General features: G+C 39.9%; 1 protein-coding gene across 21 annotated transcripts in view; it reads left to right on the forward strand.

The window, feature by feature from the left end:
- Positions 1-18,162, forward strand: part of macf1a (microtubule actin crosslinking factor 1a) — a 496,134-nt gene that overhangs the window by 119,434 nt on the left and 358,538 nt on the right. For 8 of the 21 annotated variants that reach the window (XM_078237838.1, XM_078237845.1, XM_078237851.1 and 5 more), the window contains exon 1: positions 8,767-9,127. The exons of 3 other annotated variants lie outside the window; for them this stretch is intronic. In XM_078237838.1, the coding sequence (XP_078093964.1) occupies positions 9,019-9,127 (109 nt within the window). In that variant the 5' untranslated portion in view covers positions 8,767-9,018. Of the gene's footprint in view, positions 1-8,766; positions 9,128-17,128; positions 18,090-18,162 lie in introns of those variants that run through there. 10 more of the 21 variants (XM_078237832.1, XM_078237842.1, XM_078237835.1 and 7 more) reach the window with 3 other exon arrangements.

Here is an 18,162-nt window from a genome sequence, read left to right on the forward strand (position 1 = left end):
GTCCCTGGCGCTGAGGCAGCAATGCTAACCACTGTAGCACCATTCCGCCCCAATATGCCGATAGTCAGAAATATAATGCAAATACTTTTTAAATTATTTTAAATTATCTTTTAAATAAAGTGTTCAAAATCTTAGAATCCTCTTTAAAGATTTTTAACCAAGGCTTTGAATGGCGGCTTCTTGGCTTCCATGGCTCTGTCTTACTATTACAATATGGAAGTATGGTTAAAGCAGCAGACAATGGAGTAGAGACATTTATCAGCAGATGTATGCAAGCAGTCTTTAATGCTGTGGATCAAAGCGGTCCTCTGGCATTAATTAATAATTAACTACTTTTCAAGTGAATGAAGTGTGGCGTATAAATTTATGAAATGTGATGGGTTTATGTTGCTTTTGACACTTGTATTGCATATCAGATAACTTTGCTGTTCTCAAAGAGATAACATAGAACATAGAACATAGAACATAGAACAGTACAGCACAGAACAGGCCCTTCGGCCCACGATGTTGTGCCGAGCTTTATCTGAAACCAAGATCAAGCTATCCCACTCCCTATCATCCTGGTGTGCTCCATGTGCCTATCCAATAACCGCTTAAATGTTTCTAAAGTGTCTGACTCCACTATCACTGCAGGCAGTCCATTCCACACCCCAACCACTCTCTGCGTAAAGAACCTACCTCTGATATCCGCCCTGTATCTCCCACCACGAACCCTATAGTTATGCCCCCTTGTAATAGCTCCATCCACCCGAGGAAATAGTCTTTGAACGTTCACTCTATCTATCCCCTTCATCATTTTATACACCTCTATCAAGTCTCCCCTCAGCCGCCTCCGCTCCAGAGAGAATAGCCCTAGCTCCCTCAACCTTTCCTCATATGACCTACCCTCCAAACCAGGCAGCATCCTGGTAAATCTCCTCTGCACTCCTTCCAGCGCTTCCACATCCTTCTTATAGTGAGGTGACCAGAACTGCACACAATATTCCAAATGTGGTCTCACCAAGGTCCTGTACAGTTGCAGCATAACCCCACGGCTCTTAAACTCCAACCCCCTGTTAATAAAAGCTAACACACTACAGGCCTTCTTCACAGCTCTATCCACTTGAGTGGCAACCTTTAGAGATCTGTGGATATGGACCCCAAGATCTCTCTGTTCCTCCACAGTCTTCAGAACCCTACCTTTGACCCTGTAATCCACATTTAAATTTGTCCTACCAAAATGAATCACCTCACATTTATCAGGGTTAAACTCCATTTGCCATTTTTCAGCCCAGCTTTGCATCCTATCTATGTCTCTTTGCAGCCTACAACAGCCCTCCACCTCATCCACTACTCCACCAATCTTGGTGTCATCAGCAAATTTACTGATCCACCCTTCAGCCCCCTCCTCTAAGTCATTAATAAAAATCACAAAGAGCAGAGGACCAAGCACTGATCCCTGCGGCACACCGCTAGCAACCTGCCTCCAATCCGAAAATTTTCCATCGACCACCACCCTCTGTCTTCGGTCAGACAGCCAGTTGCCTATCCAATCGGCCAACTTTCCCTCTATCCCACACCTCCTCACTTTCATCATAAGCCGACCATGGGGGACCTTATCAAACGCCTTACTAAAATCCATGTATATGACATCAACTGCCCTACCTTCATCAACACACTTAGTTACCTCCTCAAAAAATTCTATCAAATTTGTGAGGCACGACTTGCCCTTCACGAATCCGTGCTGACTATCTCGGATTAATCCGCATCTTTCTAAATGGTCGTAAATCCCATCCCTAAGGACCCTTTCCATCAATTTACCAACCACCGAAGTAAGACTAACCGGTCTATAATTACCAGGGTCATTTCTATTCCCTTTCTTAAACAGAGGAACAACATTCGCCATTCTCCAGTCCTCTGGCACCATCCCCGTGGACAGCGAGGACCCAAAGATCAACGCCAAAGGCTCTGCAATCTCATCCCTTGCCTCCCAAAGAATCCTAGGATACATTTCATCAGGCCCAGGGGACTTATCGACCTTCAGTTTATTCAAAACTGCCAAGACATCCTCCCTCCGAACATCTATTTCCTCCAGCCTATTAGCCTGTAACACCTTCTCTTCCTCAAAAACATGGCCCCTCTCCTTGGTGAACACTGAAGAAAAGTATTCATTCATCACCTCGCCTATCTCTACTGACTCCATACACAGTATTGATAGATAGTACTGATATAAGACTGCATCTTTGAATGCAGGTACAACTCTGAAAATTGAGCCTGTAAATCTAGGCAGTTGACAGCCCAATGGAGAAATATTTGGTTCCCTGTTTTTTTCCTTTTGTGAAACCTGTAACCATTTCCTTAAAAGATGTGTATTGTCACTTCCCTCGCCCAAAGGTGGAAAATTTATTTTCAGAAAGCAGCTCTTCGAGTTTCATTTTAAATTTTCAATATACCATGAAATCTAAAATTTTGTTTGAAACTGCTATGTATATGTTGGAATTATGGGCTAAAATGGGATTTTACTTTTGCAAATATGAAATAACATTTTCCTTGGAAGGGTTTTAAAAGTGTACACCCACTCTGTATGTATAGATCACTTGAGTACGCTCATCTTTTCTTCCTCAGATATAAAGTGGATGAGCTATATTACTATATATGAGTAATTCTTCAGAAAGGATGTTACTAGAATGGATCTTCACAAGTACTGAGAAGGCTTTGGGCAGTCATTCTCATACTTTGGTTGAGAGACACTTTTAAAAAAAAAATAGATTAACAATTTCAAGTTCTCATGTTCTCTTTCCAATCCATCTAAATTATTGCACAATATAACAATAAATGAAATTGTTGCATATAACCAATATTTTAATAATTCCTTAATTAAACTCGTATTTGCAGTTGTGCTGTTCTTTGTTCCTCAATTCATGCTCCTCGCCTCGATCAGACAGTCTGCTGACTGGTCTGCGCATGTGGTGGTTGCACCCACCTGTTAATGTTGGAAATGTGACAACTGAGTGCATGCACTAGTTGTGATTAAGAGCCGTTGATACTAATTGGGGAAAGGTTAGGGAACATATAGAAGAGAAGAGTAACCTGCAATTATGTCGTACTGGGTTTTGTGAGTAAACCCATGTTGAAGGCAGACAGACTCCAACTTCTTTGCTGGATGGATGTTCAGTGACTTGACACTGCCTCCCAGCTTTCCCATTATTTCAGGGGCACCCTGAATTTTATGAACCCTCAGGATTTTGAGTTTGAGAAGCACTGGTTTAGAGGATCTAATAGAAAGTATGGAAGACTTTGGCAAGATGAATAATAAAGCATTATTTACACTGCAAGTTTGATTTATTTTTGTCACGTGTATTAGTATAGAGTGAACAGTATTGTTTCTTGTGCGCTATACAGACAAAGCATACCGTACATAGAGAAGGAAAGGAGAGAGAGTGCAGAATGTAGTGTTACAGTCATACCTAAGGTGTAGAGAAATATCAATTTAATACAAGATAGGTCCATTCAAAAGTCTGATGGCAGCAGTGAAGAAGCTGTTCTTGAGTAGGATTGGTACGTGTCCTCAGACTTCTGTTTCTTTTTCCTGACGGAAGAAGGCGGAAGAGAGTATGTCCAGGATGAATGGGGTCCTTGATTATGTTGGCTGTTTTTCCGAGGCAGTGGGAAGTGTAGACAGAATCAATGGATGGGAGGCTGGTTTGCCTGATGGACTGGGTTTCGTTCATGGCCCTTTGTAGTTTTTTGCAGTCTTAGACAGAGCAGGAGGCATACCAAGCTGTAGTATAACCAGAAAGAATACTTCCTACGGTGCACTTGTAGAAGCTGGTGAGAGTCAAAGTGGACATGCTAAATTTCTTTAACCTCTTGAGAAATTAAAGATGTTGGTGGGCTTTCTTAACTATAATGTCGGCATGGGAGGACCAGGACAGCTTGTTGGTGACCTGGACACCTAGGAACTTGAAGCTCTCAACCATTTCCACTTCGTCCTCGTTGATGTAGACAGGGACATGTTCTCCACCACGCTTCCTGAAGTTGATCACTATCTCCTTCATTTTGTTGACATTGAGGGAGAGATTATTGTCCTTGCACCAGTTCGCCAGATTCTCTGTCTCTTTCTTGTACTCTGTCCCATCATTGGTATCAAATTGGTAACAAATATAAGATCCAATGTCAGTGCCGTAGCACCACTGAGTCCTATTTAAAAGTTTATCCTTTCACATGTTCACTCTAATTGATCTCAATCCACTTACTGTGCATTTGCACTATTTCCTGTTACTATTCTCTGCACCAAACAAGCTCCGCATTCTCACAAGAACAGTGGCAAAGTTTATCGCGCAGGGATTATTATTACATTGATTATTTACTGTGGATGAAATCAGTGAAAATGAAATTTGAAATGTATTTAAAAAGGAAGAATATAAAATGAACCACAGAGAAAATGTGCTAGCTAGCACCAGAATAGATAGGATGGACAGCAAGGCATCGTTCTGTACTATAATTTGTGATACAGTTGAATAAAGTGGTTGGGAGGGTCAGGCCAAATGGTCCTTTCTTGCCCTTTAATATTCTTTCTTCCACTTGTATTAATTTGCAGTACCGTGAGACCTACATAAGTAGGCACTGCCAGAAAACTGACTTTAAAAATGGATACTTAGAGATTTTTCACACCAAGGAACATCATAATAAAATATGGAAGAAGTACCCTGAAAATGCAGACATTCTCAAATTATGAACTGTCACTAGCCTTCAGCATGTAGAGTGATTTTCTAACTTAAAACACAGGGTGAATAGGCCGGCATGAGGCAGCAGGAGATTTTGTGTAAGAAATGGCCTTTGCAGAATGGGGATATCTTTACCCAGCAGTCATAGTGGTAGGTAAGTTCCAGCCCTGGTGTTGAATGCTGCATAGCTGTATTCTATGGCTATAGTAATTTCTTCTTTGCTATGGATGCCAGAATTCGTTCTTACCATTTTTACTGTACATAAAATAACTATTTTCAAAATAAGCACATTTCCAAAAAGGGCTGCTAATCCATGTATCTGGTATCTGTAATTTACAGCTTTGCTTATTTTTCTTTACTCACAGCTTTCACTTGGAATTTTGATTTCCGTGACCTTCCATTGGATCTTTGGGATTACAGTACGTCCCAGCTGTGTTTCCCTATGCATGCTGGAGGAGGAAGTGGGTACATGTACATCCACTGGGTTTTTTTAGTAGGGAAACTTAATGGCATTTCATCATGGCTTGAAGGAAATGATAACTTAGCACTGTGCAAAGATGAGTGAGGTATCTCTGTTTCGCTTCAAAAGGCTCCTCAAAGTTTTATCTCTTTGTTCTTGCCTTCAGTCAGTATTTCAACTCTTTTTGCCCTCTATTTCTTGGTTCTACTTCACCTGTGTGAAGTTCTTTTGAGGTGCTTTTTTAAAGTGCTATGTAAGTGTAGTTTATTGTACAGAAAGGTAAAGGCAAGATTATTAAATATATGATGAATTGTCAGTTGACAACTTTTTAATACTGACAAAATGTTCAAGCTTTAATTCTGTTTCCCTGCCAAGTTTTGGAAAGGGCTCCAGCAATGCAGCATTCTTATGTGCTCAAGTCTTTGAACAGGAGTTTAAACAGTTGCAGCTTCAGATATTTATAATGACTTTGAGCTCTTGCTTCTGCATTGGTGCAGACATTGTTGATTGCCTTGTCGCAAAATCATTGGTACAACTTCACACTGATTTTTATGCTGAATATGTCAGATGCACGATTCCTGGCTCAGTGTTTTAGGTTAAACCAATTATCCAAGTTCAGAATTTTTAATTATCTGTGATAACAACACAACTAAATAATTTTTCTTGGATGAGAGAAAATAAATCATCTTTAAAAAAAAAGCCCATGCAAGCCACAAGACAAAAAAGATAATACAAGATTTATTACTATTTAGGTTTTTTTATTATCTTTCACATATGAATCCAGGGGCCCAGACTGTTTTCATAGATGAACCTCACACATGCGTGCCTTAGTATGATGATTTTGATAAACCCAGGATAATGAACAAAAAATCTTTTCTTCATGTTTACTTTAGCTATTGGCTCTCTGCTTTGCTTCCATAAAATTATTCTCATGTTTTCAAGAGACATGTTACCTAATTTATGGTACATTGGGTGTTCGACTAGTAGATAAGAAAAGGAATAAATAGTTTGCAAACTCTTTGCCAATTTGTGTATGTATTTGTTGTCTTGAATTCTTATCACTCTCGGGGCTACCTAACCTGACTAATTCACATTGAATTCTGAATTTTGACAGTTCAGGCTAATAAATTCAAAAGGAGCTGCCAGTCAAACGTGACTGAACAAACCACGCAGTATATTTGTTCTGTTTGAAATTTATGTTTTGGCATTTCCCCAAGCTAACTATCTGGCGACAACAGAACATTTTGTATTAGTAACATTTATATTGATTAGACCTGATGTCTAACTACATTTGCCTTTAAACCCCTTGTGTATTATGACTTAAAGGAGCATGGTGAAATTAGACAAAAGTGCTTAATTTCTGTCACAGGATCACTTTTCCCAACTCCAGCCTGTAATATTTAGGGCTGTATAAACTTGGTGTTTATCACTTGGAGGTAGAATCAGGCAAGAGTTGCCCACTTTGGATTTCTAGGGTCAGGAAAACTGTCCCTAATTTAGTGGGGTACGACACTGGCCTAACATGGGAATCCTGCTGACAGCAGGATGTCAATTAGCCTCATTAATGGGTCACTTATGGCCAATTATCCTTCAACCCACAGAATTTAATGATGGGTCAGGGATTTGACATGACAGACCTCATTCAATGCTGTAACCATTCGGTAATTCTGTGAAATTACATCGGGCTCCCACTGGTTCTCCAACTGGTAAGGGGGATCCCCATTGCTAGAACTAATCTGCCCATCATCTGTAGCCATGATGTGGAGATGCTGGCGTTGGACTGGGGAGACTTCTTACCATCATCTGTAGTGCAGGATTAGCTTCCACATGTTGATGATAGGCAATGCAACTGGGTTCACTTCTGTGCAGCCAGATTAACTGTCTGTCATAGTCATGCTTAGGTTAAAATATTTCTCCCACTTGAACATTAGGAAGAAGTTTTCAGCTCTATCCGTGAATTCAAACATGTGCCTGACTCCATTTGCTCTACAGGCTGAACCAGAACAAAAAAAAAGTTGATCCAGAGATGAATTTCCAAGTTCACATCCTATTTTTCAGCAAAACTGCCAATTACTCTATCTGGCTCTGCTTTAGCTCTATCTCTAAAATTCACATCCACAATTTTGTAATTTCCAGAGTGGATTTCTCCAATTAACTCCCAACAGATTTCTCATTCTCCCCCTTCTGTAAACACCAAATTTTGTTGCACGTGTCTTATCTCACACTAAGTCCCACTTACTCATAGCTTTCATGCTGAATGAGGTAAATTGACTTCCTGCCCTTCAGGACATTTATTTAAAAACATTTCATCTCCTGTATCTCTGACTGAACTATTGTGCAACCTATCCTCCCTTTGTCCCACAGAGCTATGAGCAGCCTTGGCCCTACTCTCTAAAACCACTGCACCTTCCATTTCTCTCAATCTTCAACATGGTTTTATGAAAGGGAAATCATGTTTGACTAATATGTTAGAGTTCTTTGAGGAAGTAACAAGAAACGTGGATAAAGGGAAACCTGTAGGTATGCTGTACTTAGATTTCCAGAAGGCATTTGACAAGTTGTCACATGAAATGTTATTATGCATAGTAAGAGCTCATGGTGTCTGGGGTAACATAGTGTGGATAGAGGACTGGTTAGCTATTGGAAGCAGAGAATAGGGGTAAATGGGTCTTTTTCAGGTTGGTAGGATGTGATGAGTGGCGTGCCACAGGGATCAGTGCTGGGGACTCAACTATTTCTAATTATTTTGATGAAGGGACCAAGTATGATTGCTAAATTTGCTGAAGGCACAAAGATAAGTAGGAAAGTAAGTTGTGCAGAGGGCATACGAAGTCTGCAAAATGATAGATACGTTAAGAAAGTGGACAAAAATTTGGCAGATGAAATATAATGCGGGAAAAGGTAAATATGTCCTCTTTGGCAGTAAGAATAGAAAAGTAGCATATTAATTAGAGAGAGAGAGGTCTCGTTGTACTGTTTCATAAGTCACAAAACATTAGTATACAGGTACAGCAAGTTATTAAGAAGACAAATGGAATGTTGCAATTTATTGCAAGAGGAATAGGATATAAAATAGGGATGTTTTGCTACAGTTGTATAGGGTGTTGGTGAGGCTACATTCAAGAGTACTGTGTAAAGTTTTGATATCCTTTTTAAGAAATAATGTAAATGTGTAGAAGCAGTTCAGAGAAAGTTCACTCGGCTAATACCTGGGATGGACACTATGTTAAAGGTGCTATAGAAATGCAAGTTGTTCCTCTGCAAAGTGCCGAAGAATTTTTCTCTGTGACGGGCATTACATAAATGCAAGTTTTGTTGTTTCATGTGCCAGGGGAACGGATGTTAAGGCTGGTAAATTATAACGTAAACTCAGAACATAATGCAAAGCCGACCACAAAAGTTCAGGAAATAAGCTGTATTGGCTGACACATTTTTGGCTCTGTTGCTCATCTAGTGGATAATCAACCTCTGTGGTTCTGGTAAGAACTAAATGGAAAATTTGGATTATGACCTAATCTAGAGTGCCAGAAATCAGTTAACGCCAATGCGTCAGCTACTGACTGTAACAGCAAATAAAGACAAAGTGCCTCTGCTCTGAGTAAACTTTCAAGGATGAAATGAAACCGGACCTGTACTACAAGTTAAACTAAAAGCTGCATAACTTTTTTAAAAGTCTTTTCATTTCAAAAACTGTTTAAGACACCGGAAATCTCTTCACAGGAAATATCGGTGGTTATTCACTTGAAGAACCAAAACATTTCTCTTATGTTAAGTGGTACATACGCAGCACATCAGCAAAAAGGAATTTATTGCAGCAGTTCCTAGTTTCCAGGGAAGACTGTTGGAGGAGAAATGCCAGTGCCCAGCTCTTCATTGCTAGGGCCTGTACTTTTTGTTGCTGGGCATTTTCTCAGCATTGCCAGTGTCTGGTACTTCTATAGTTGTAACCCAAGCAGAAAAGGTGAGTATTCACCACCTGGTCATGCATGATTCAGCCTTGTGCAGGAAATGAATCATTTAATCTGGCCTGCTTGATGTTTGCTTCACTATTCTGCCTAAAAAGATGTTCCAGGACTTGATTGTGAATTACTAATCATGAACTGAGATGAGCATAAATTCCTATAATTTGCTTATTTTGGAATGGGGTTACAGTAGTCGAATATCACAGTATTTAATGTAACTGGCTTAAAATTACATTTGTTTTTATGTGGAACAAATTAATGCCATAATGAAAGTTGTCCAGTCTGTTTTACAAAATCAAAAATTGTTTGCTAAAATTATCAACAGGAGGAATGGAAATTGAAAATTCAGATCAACTGCTCCTGTTCAATAGTTTTTAAAGAGATTTCGTTAGTTTTCTTTATAACACAAATAAAGTCCATTCAAATGCAATCCTGTTGCTAATATTGCTGATACTGAAAAGAATTAATTTTGTAAAGTGATTCTGAATAACCTTTTCCTTTCTTATTGTTTAACTTTTTTATTAAATTAAGAAATAATGAGTGCTAGTAAATTCATTTAAAAATAATAGCTTATAGGTGTAACTAAGCCCAAGGATGTGAAAAAAACTGAATTAACTGTGCACATCTGAGCCTGAGGCATTCTGGATACTTAGGGTATCCATTGACATACTACCAAAATCAGTAAATCTGAAAGCTAATACCCGTGTTAGTATCGCAAGGATTTGCTGGTTCCACAATTAAGCAGAAAAGGACACAAACGAGCGTTCAAGTTATTGATTTATTTGCAGTGGTTTGATTTTTAAAAGAGGATCCTTTAGCTGTTATAGAGTCATAGAGGTCATACAGCATGGAAACAGGCCCTTCAACCCAACTTGTCCATGCCGCCCTTTTTTTTTAAACCCCTAAACTAATCCCAATTGCCCGCATTTGGCCCATATCCCTCTATACCCATCGTACCCATGTAACTATCTAAATGCTTTTTAAAAGATAAAATTGTACCCGCCTCTACTACTACCTTTGGCAGCTTGTTCCAGACACACTCCACCCTGTGTGAGAAAAGATTGCCCCTCTGGACACTTTTTTTGAATCTCTCCCCTCTCACCGCAAACCTATGCCCTCTAGTTTTAGACTCCCCTACCTTTGGGAAAAGATATTGACTATCTAGCTGATCTGTGCCCCTCATTATTTTATAGATCTCTATTTGATCACCCCCTCGGCCTCCTACGCTCCAGGGAAAAAAGTTCTAGCCTGTTCAGCCTCTCTTTATAACTCAATCCATCAAGTCCTGGTAGCATCCTAGTAAATCTTTTCTGCACTCTTTCTAGTTTAATAATATCCTTTCTATAATAGGGTGACCAGAATTGCACACAGTATTCCAAGTGTGGCCTTACCAATGTCTTGTACAACTTCAACAAGACGTCCCAACTCCTGTATTCAATGTTCTGACCGATGAAACCAAGCATGCCGAATGCCTTCTTCACCACTCTGTCCACCTGTGACTCCACTTTCAAGGAGCTATGAACATGTACCCCTAGATCTCTTTGTTCTGTAACTCTCCCCAATGCCCTACCATTAACTGAGTAAGTCCTGCCCTGGTTCAATCTACCAAAATGCATCACCTCGCATTTGTCTAAATTAAACTCCATCTGCCATTCGTCAGCCCACTGGCCCAATTGATCAAGATCCCGCTGCAATTGGAGATAACCTTGCTCACTGTCCACCATGCCACCAATCTTGATGTCATCTGCAAACTTACTAACCATGCCCCCTATATTCTCATCCAAATCATTAATATAAATGACAAATAACAGTGGGCCCAGCACTGATCCCTGAGGCACACCGCTGGTCACAGGCCTCCAGTTTGAAAAACAACTCTCGACAACCACCCTCTGGCTTCTGTCAAGAAGCCAATTTTGTATCCATTTAGGTACCTCACCCTGGATCCCGTGAGATTTAACCTTATGCAACAACCTAGCATGCGGTACCTTGTCAAAGGCCTTGCTAAAGTCCATGTAGACAACATCAACTGCACTGCCCTCATCTACCTTCTTGGTTACCCCTTCAAAAAACTCAATCAAATTTGTGAGACATGATTTTCCACTCATAAAGCCATGCTGACTGTCCCTAATCAGTCCTTGCATCTCCAAATGTCTGTAGATCCTGTCTCTCAAAATACCTTCTAACAATTTACCCACCACAGATGTGAGGCTAACTGGCCTGTAGTTCCCAGGCTTTTCCCTGCAGCCCTTGTTAAACAAAGGCACAACATTTGCCACTCTCCAATCTTCAGGCACCTCACTCGTGACTATCGATGATTCAAATATCTCGGCTAGGGGACCCACAATTTCCTCCCTCGCCTCCCACAATGTCCTGGGATATACCTCATCAGGTCCTGCAGATTTATCTACCTTGATGCACTTTAAGACTTCCAGCACCACCACCTCTGTAATATGTACACTCCTCAAGACATCAATATTTAATTCCCCAAGTTCCCTAACATCCATGCTTTTCTCAACAGTAAATACTGATGAGAAATATTCATTTAGGATCTTACCCATCTCTTGTGGATCCGCACATAGATTACCTTGTTGATCCTTAAGAGGCCCTACTCTCTCCCTCGTTACTCTTTTGCCCTTTATGTATTTGTAGAAGCTCTTTGGATTCTCCTTTGCCTTATCTGTCAAAACAATTTCGTGTCCCCTTTTTGCCCTCCTGATTTCTCTCTCAACTCTACTCCTACACCCCCTATACTCCAAGAGGTTCACTTGATCCCAGCTGCCTATGCACGTCATGTGCCTCTTTCTTCTTCTTGACCAGGGCCTCAATATCCCAAGTCATCCAGGGTTCCCGACTTCTGCCAGCCTTGCCCTTCACTCTGTTCATGTTGTAGTATTGACCTTTTTTGCAAAATTTGGGTGGTTAGTATTTATTATGACCCATCAAGTAAGAATGACATTCCCTTCCATTTCTACATCGACCATACATTTGTTGCTCAATCTGAACAAAATTATTTTGCAGTATAAATCCATTTTGAGAACTTTGAATATTGGAGTGTTCCATAATGCTGAAACAAATTTTTGAAAAATGGAACTAAGCAGGTAAAGTATTTTGAAACCATTAGAAAGGGATTAATAAATATTAAATTTTGTTAAATAAAGATCATTCCTAGTTCATCACTGTCATTCGTCACTCCTTGAAAACTGCTCAGTAGCATGAATCCTCTTTAGTGGACCTGTTGTGCATACTAGATTGTGGGTTTTTCAATTTTTGCTGTCAGTATGGCACTAGCATTCTATTGGCAGGAAGAAACCAAGTGGTGCAAGCTGGTCCATTTTCCCCACAGTAGTTGAACTAGCAGCACCACAGAACATAAAACTAGCAGAATAGAGGTGAGTAAGTTCAATGAATGAATAATTCTAACTCAAGTTAATCTGCGGATTGGTGTGAACTAACCCAATTGTGTAACACTATTTTAATACAACTCAACTAAAATGGATTTAAGCAATGTATTGCTTAAACGCAGTGCCAGGGACCCGGGTCCAATTCCAGCCTCGGGTCACTGTCTGTGTGGAGTTTGCACATTCTCCCCGTGTCTGCGTGGGTTTCCTCCAGGTGCTCCTGTTCCCTCCCACAATCAAAAAGGTGGGGGTTAGGTTGATTGGTCGTGCTAAATTAACCCGCGTGTAAGGTGGATTAGCGGTAAATATGAGGGGTTACAGAAATGTGGCCTGGGTGGGATTGTGGTCGGTGCAGACCCGATGGGCTGACTGGCCTCTTTCTGCACTATAGGGATTCTATTGTTTTTATTCTTGGTGGGCATTAGTGTAACAGCTGATTAGGTTTGTAATGATGCTGGAAAATCAGGAGAATTGTCTTCATCATACACGGTAGCTCCCATTTTGTCTTTGACTGTGATATCATAAACTAAAGAGCCTGATTGCTGCAATGTATGTTTGGAGACTGATGAGTTAAGATGGCAATTGTGACTAAGATTTGTGTTTTGCATTACTCAATGGAATCTTGAGGAGAAATGGAAAATTGATTCTCCAAAGGATAACATCTGTGATCGTTACGTAGCTTCCAAGGCTATGAGGGTAATGAGTGGAAGTGAAGTCACATTTATCATCTTTGACCACCAATTTGATGTTCCAGGACTTGATTGTGAATTACTAATCATGATCTGAAATTAGCATAAATTTGTATTGGGAGATATAGGTTTGAGTGCTGCAGCAGTAAAATCTAGTTAGCTCTGCATTCCAGTTGCGCAAGTGAATTCAAGATGCAACACACAACTAATTCCATGAGGGAGAAAACATTATTTCAGGCTGTTGTTCAAGAGCAAAGCAATTGCCAGGCCTTGGAACCATGATGGGCAATCTACGTCCAGGGGCCACATCAGGGTTCTGAGTATGGCCCATGTGACATTTTGTTGACCCTGGCCCTCGCTCAGGGTTGCCACATTCCACTGATTTCAGTCCGTGCAGGTTTTTTTTCCTACCAGTATGACTGAAGTGAAACGCTTGTAAAGCAAGGACAAGTGAAGTGAGGCGTGTGCTATTTGCACTCAACATTGACCAAGAGAGCTGTGCCCAAAGCGATAAATACTTATTTTGTGTTTACCATTTGAAGTTGATAGTTCTATTAATATATAAATAATTAAGCATTTTCTAGAACTCTATGAAATATTCAGCATCTATTAAATATATTCAATCTTATTCATGAACACAAGTGAACAAGCCTGATTTCAATTTTGCAGCCCACTGAGATGAAGGAGGGCCAATCATGCAACTCACTCACTAGCCTAGGTTGCCAGTCACTGCTATGGAACCAAATTGGTCCAATTGCAACAGTTCCAATTGGTGGAGGAGGGGCCAAAAATGGACTAGACTAAAAAAATATTGATTAAAATCTCACTGTGACTTGGAAAGAAGTACCAGAGAATTTCATATGGATTGAGCTCATCCTTTTACATTTATAGATTTCTGCAAGGTATCAAGCAGCAGATTGGTCTCCGTTATCAATGGTACCTCAATAATTGCACAAGAGAAGCTGTTATTTTAGCCATGTTTTTACCTTCACAATGGACTGTGGCAAAAGACAATTTGTCTGTTTATAGGAGATTCCTTTTATATGCTTCAGCCTCTGCTTCCTGGAAAACAACTAGTGTGTGGAGAAACAAGACAAAGTCTTAAACGATCCCCTATTGATTGTTCCTATTCGGTCAAATTTGAAGGTTCTGATTTTGTGTTGAATGTTACAAGAGAATGTGAAAAGTGTTCAACAATGGATATAGTTCAGCTGAACATTTACTGCCACAATTCCTGGAGGGTTAAACTCATACAGTGGTAGTTTTGAGAATTATACGTTGTGTTTTAATTTCATATAATTTTTTTTGTTTACTACCATGAAGACGTAAAACTGCTGTTCTCACTTTGGGTCAAATTAATTTGATTTCCTAATGAGAAATGAGATGTCTCACCAGGATGATGGTTTTAACACTTAAAATTGTGGTTGCGTGTCTGAAATATGTCCAATCAAAATTATATCTCAGGGAAAGCTAGGTAAAGCACATGGAAGAAGGGGTATAAAAAGTTTACACAGATCTACTATGGAGTCTAGGGTTAAAGGGGCCAGCAGCAAAGTGGATTTGAATCAGATCAACCATGATCTTATTGAATGATGGAGGCCGAATGGTCTCCTATCCCTGCTCCTATTTCTTATGATCTGAGATGTTGTACACAGGCCTCTATTTATCCTCCTTCTAATTGCACCTGCTGACATCGATCAGCTGGGTGGGTTGGCCTGTTTCCATGTTGTAATTCTATGTAATGTACATTTTCTCATACTATTCTACTATGTCGGTTACAGATTACTGACTGGGTGTAGTGTAGTGTGGTGGGGGGGAGGGGGAAGTAATATCTTTCTAAACCTAGAAAGAAGTGCATTGCAGCACATAAACTCAATTTTAAAAATAAAAAGAATGATAATGAAGCAGTGTCGTGGGATGGTTGGATGCAAGTTATATTGCTTGCTTGCATGGATCCTTCCAAATCTTAGCTTGACTGAATTGGTAGGCACTGAGTAGAGGCCAAGTCCAGCTTTGATTCTTTTTGACACTTTTGGGGTAGGATAGATAATCATTTAAGAAGTTTGTTTTTATTATGAAAGTGCCATTGGTTGGATCAAAAGAAAATGGAGTTAGCTTTTAAGTTTGATATTTAATTTAGTTCCAAACTTAAGGAAGTTGCTGATGAAATTGCTCAGTTATTGCTAGGTAAGTTTATTAAAAGGAAGATTATGGATAAGTCTGAAATGTGCCGGTCAGTGAGATTGGCATTTGTAGTGGATCATGCATTGCTCAGCATCCTGAATGAATAACCGGGCACATTGATGCATTTAAAATGAAGGGAGCAACATAGCCCTTTAAGGTAGAAATCGTGCTTGAGGCCATTCTTTGCTATGTTAATACTTTGTTGAAATCTCACGTGCAAAATCATCTTTTATGGATAGCATTTAATAGAGCTTGTGGTAGCACTCTTAACAGGAAAAGACATACAGAATAGAAGGATACAAAATGGGGTGCATCAGAGAGAGAGAGGGGAACACGTGTTTGTTCAAAGCAGAGAGGCAAAGAATATTTTAAATGGCACAACATGAGAGTGGTAAAGGGTGATGAATGTGATACCTCAGGAACTCGTTTTGTAACCATTATTTTTACATTATACATTTGTAAGTGAAGTTTCCCAAGTATGCAAAATATTGAAAATTGGGTAGTGAGAATTGAAAATAGTTGGGAACTAAAAGATTGAATGCAAAGGGAATGGAAATGTACTGGACACAGCACAGGAAAATACTCAGGATACAACAATGAAGAATGCATTTAAGATTTTAGGGTGTATAATCAGAGGGATAGAATGAGGACTGGTGGGGAGGAGGAGAGAGAAAATTAGAGATCAATTGTTTATTTTTATTACTGTCACAAGTAAGCTTACATTAACACTGCAAATAAGTTACTGTGAAAATCCCCTAGTCCCCACGCTCGGGCACCTGTTCGAATACACTAAAGGAAAATTTAGCATGGCCAATGCACCTAATCAGCACATCTTTCAGACTGTGGAGAAAACCGGAGCGTCCGGAGGAAACCCACACAGACACAGAGAATGTGCAGACTCCACACAGTAACCAAAGCCGGGAATCAAACCAGGGTCCCTGGCGCTGAGGTGCAGTGCTTACCACTGTGCCATCGTTCAACCCCACCCAAAATATTGTGTACATTCTGGTCAGCAGAATTAGTGAGAGCATCCTGGCATTAGAGGAAGTACTAAGGAGGGCAATTAATCTGGTTGTCAGGATTTGTGACCTGAACTATGAGACTGGAAATGTTTGTATCGCGGAAAAAACAGTCCAGAAAAGGCCTCATTAAAATTGAAAGGTATAAAAGGGTGTAGATAAACTGAATCATAAACTTTTCACCATAATCATAAACCTTTCTGATAGGATATAGTTTAAATGGCTATAGGATATAGTTTAGATATAGCTACCACACAAGTTGAGCAATAGGTAGAAAAGACTGCAGATGCATAATTTAAAGATAGGTATGTTGGAAAATTCAGCTGAGAGTTAGTTAAATGTTTAGGCAAAAGAAGGGATTTGAAGATTGTGGATGTCAAGTTGTAGCATTTTTATTTTATAATTGGCTAGATGGACTACAGTGGTGTTTTTAGGTCCCGGTAGCTCAGTGAGCTCAAGCTAGTGGGAATTGTCAAATATCCAAAATAATAAAGCCTTTTTAGAAAAAAAAATACTTCTCACTCATTTGCATTTTTAGGTTTTGAGGACTGACTGAATTGTAAAACTGGAATGATAGCTTACCACCCTAATTTCATCGAAGAAAGTAGCAGCTTATGGAAAATGGATGGAGGGTGGGGGAGGAGGGGGGGGGGTGGGTTCTGAGGTGGGGGGTTGTGGGGGAAAGAGGAGGAGAGCGATCCCTAGTTTCTATTAGCAGCATGTTTTTAGGTGACACTACCAGTCTCCTTTTCATCTGTGTTCGTATTTCTGTAAATCATTTTCAGCTTTGAGGAAATGACGTTGGACTGCCATGTTTTAAGGAGGTTGATCTGACAGTGTACTTGAAAGCAGTGCAGCACAGATATTGCAGCAATAGCAGGTGAATACAACAGAAAATTATAGCAATTCCAGATTAAAGGCTCCCTGCCTAATACACAAGCTGCAAACGGTATTTATAGCTCTCGAGTAGTTTGTGCGTGGTATCAGTACGAAGCAAGAAAAAAGGGAAATGGTTGCAGCCTGTGTATATTTCAGTACCTTGTGCGTATCTGATTCAGTTCAGTAATGTGGGTCACTGGAAAATTAATTACTGGAGAAGAATGAAGAGGCGTCAGTTCTTTCTTTTGAGCTTTTAATTTGACTGAAGTTTTGTGGCAACTGGATGACTGAAACAAGCCTGGCTGGAATTTGTAAGACTGTGCAATAACTGTAGGAATGTACAGATACAAACAGCAATTTGTTATCCTTCACTAAGAGACATGCTTGATCTTATTCGCCTCTGCTGCTATAATTTCAACTGGTCTTAATAAATCCCTAAATCATTTTGTTTCCAATCTTTGGATTCAAAGTTTCAATGTCTGCAGCAGATAGGAATGACATTCAGCCTCGCATGTACTCCTTCTGAGTTTGGCAGTTTGCAAAGGCCGTTGAAGTGGTTTAATCAGAAGAAGATTGGGAGAAATCCTTATTTAAGTTATCAGGAAGTGGGTGGTTCATCTCCTCACTTCTGGCTCATTGCATCATAACAGCATTCTGTTGTACTTCAAAGCCTCAAGCTTTCAAGAAGAAAACGCAGCACAATGTCAGCTAAACGTGCTGATAAAATGTGGGGCCTCTACAGTAATGACAGGGAGCTAAATGCAAGCCTGGTTTCCTTGATGTGCTGCATGGGTCAGTATGATGCTTTCATTCTTTTAATACTGTAGTTATAGTAATATTGCACTTGAGACCATTAATTTTCTTC

This window comes from Mustelus asterias, chromosome 21, assembly GCF_964213995.1.
Source record: "Mustelus asterias chromosome 21, sMusAst1.hap1.1, whole genome shotgun sequence".
NCBI classification, from domain to species: Eukaryota; Metazoa; Chordata; class Chondrichthyes; order Carcharhiniformes; family Triakidae; genus Mustelus; species Mustelus asterias.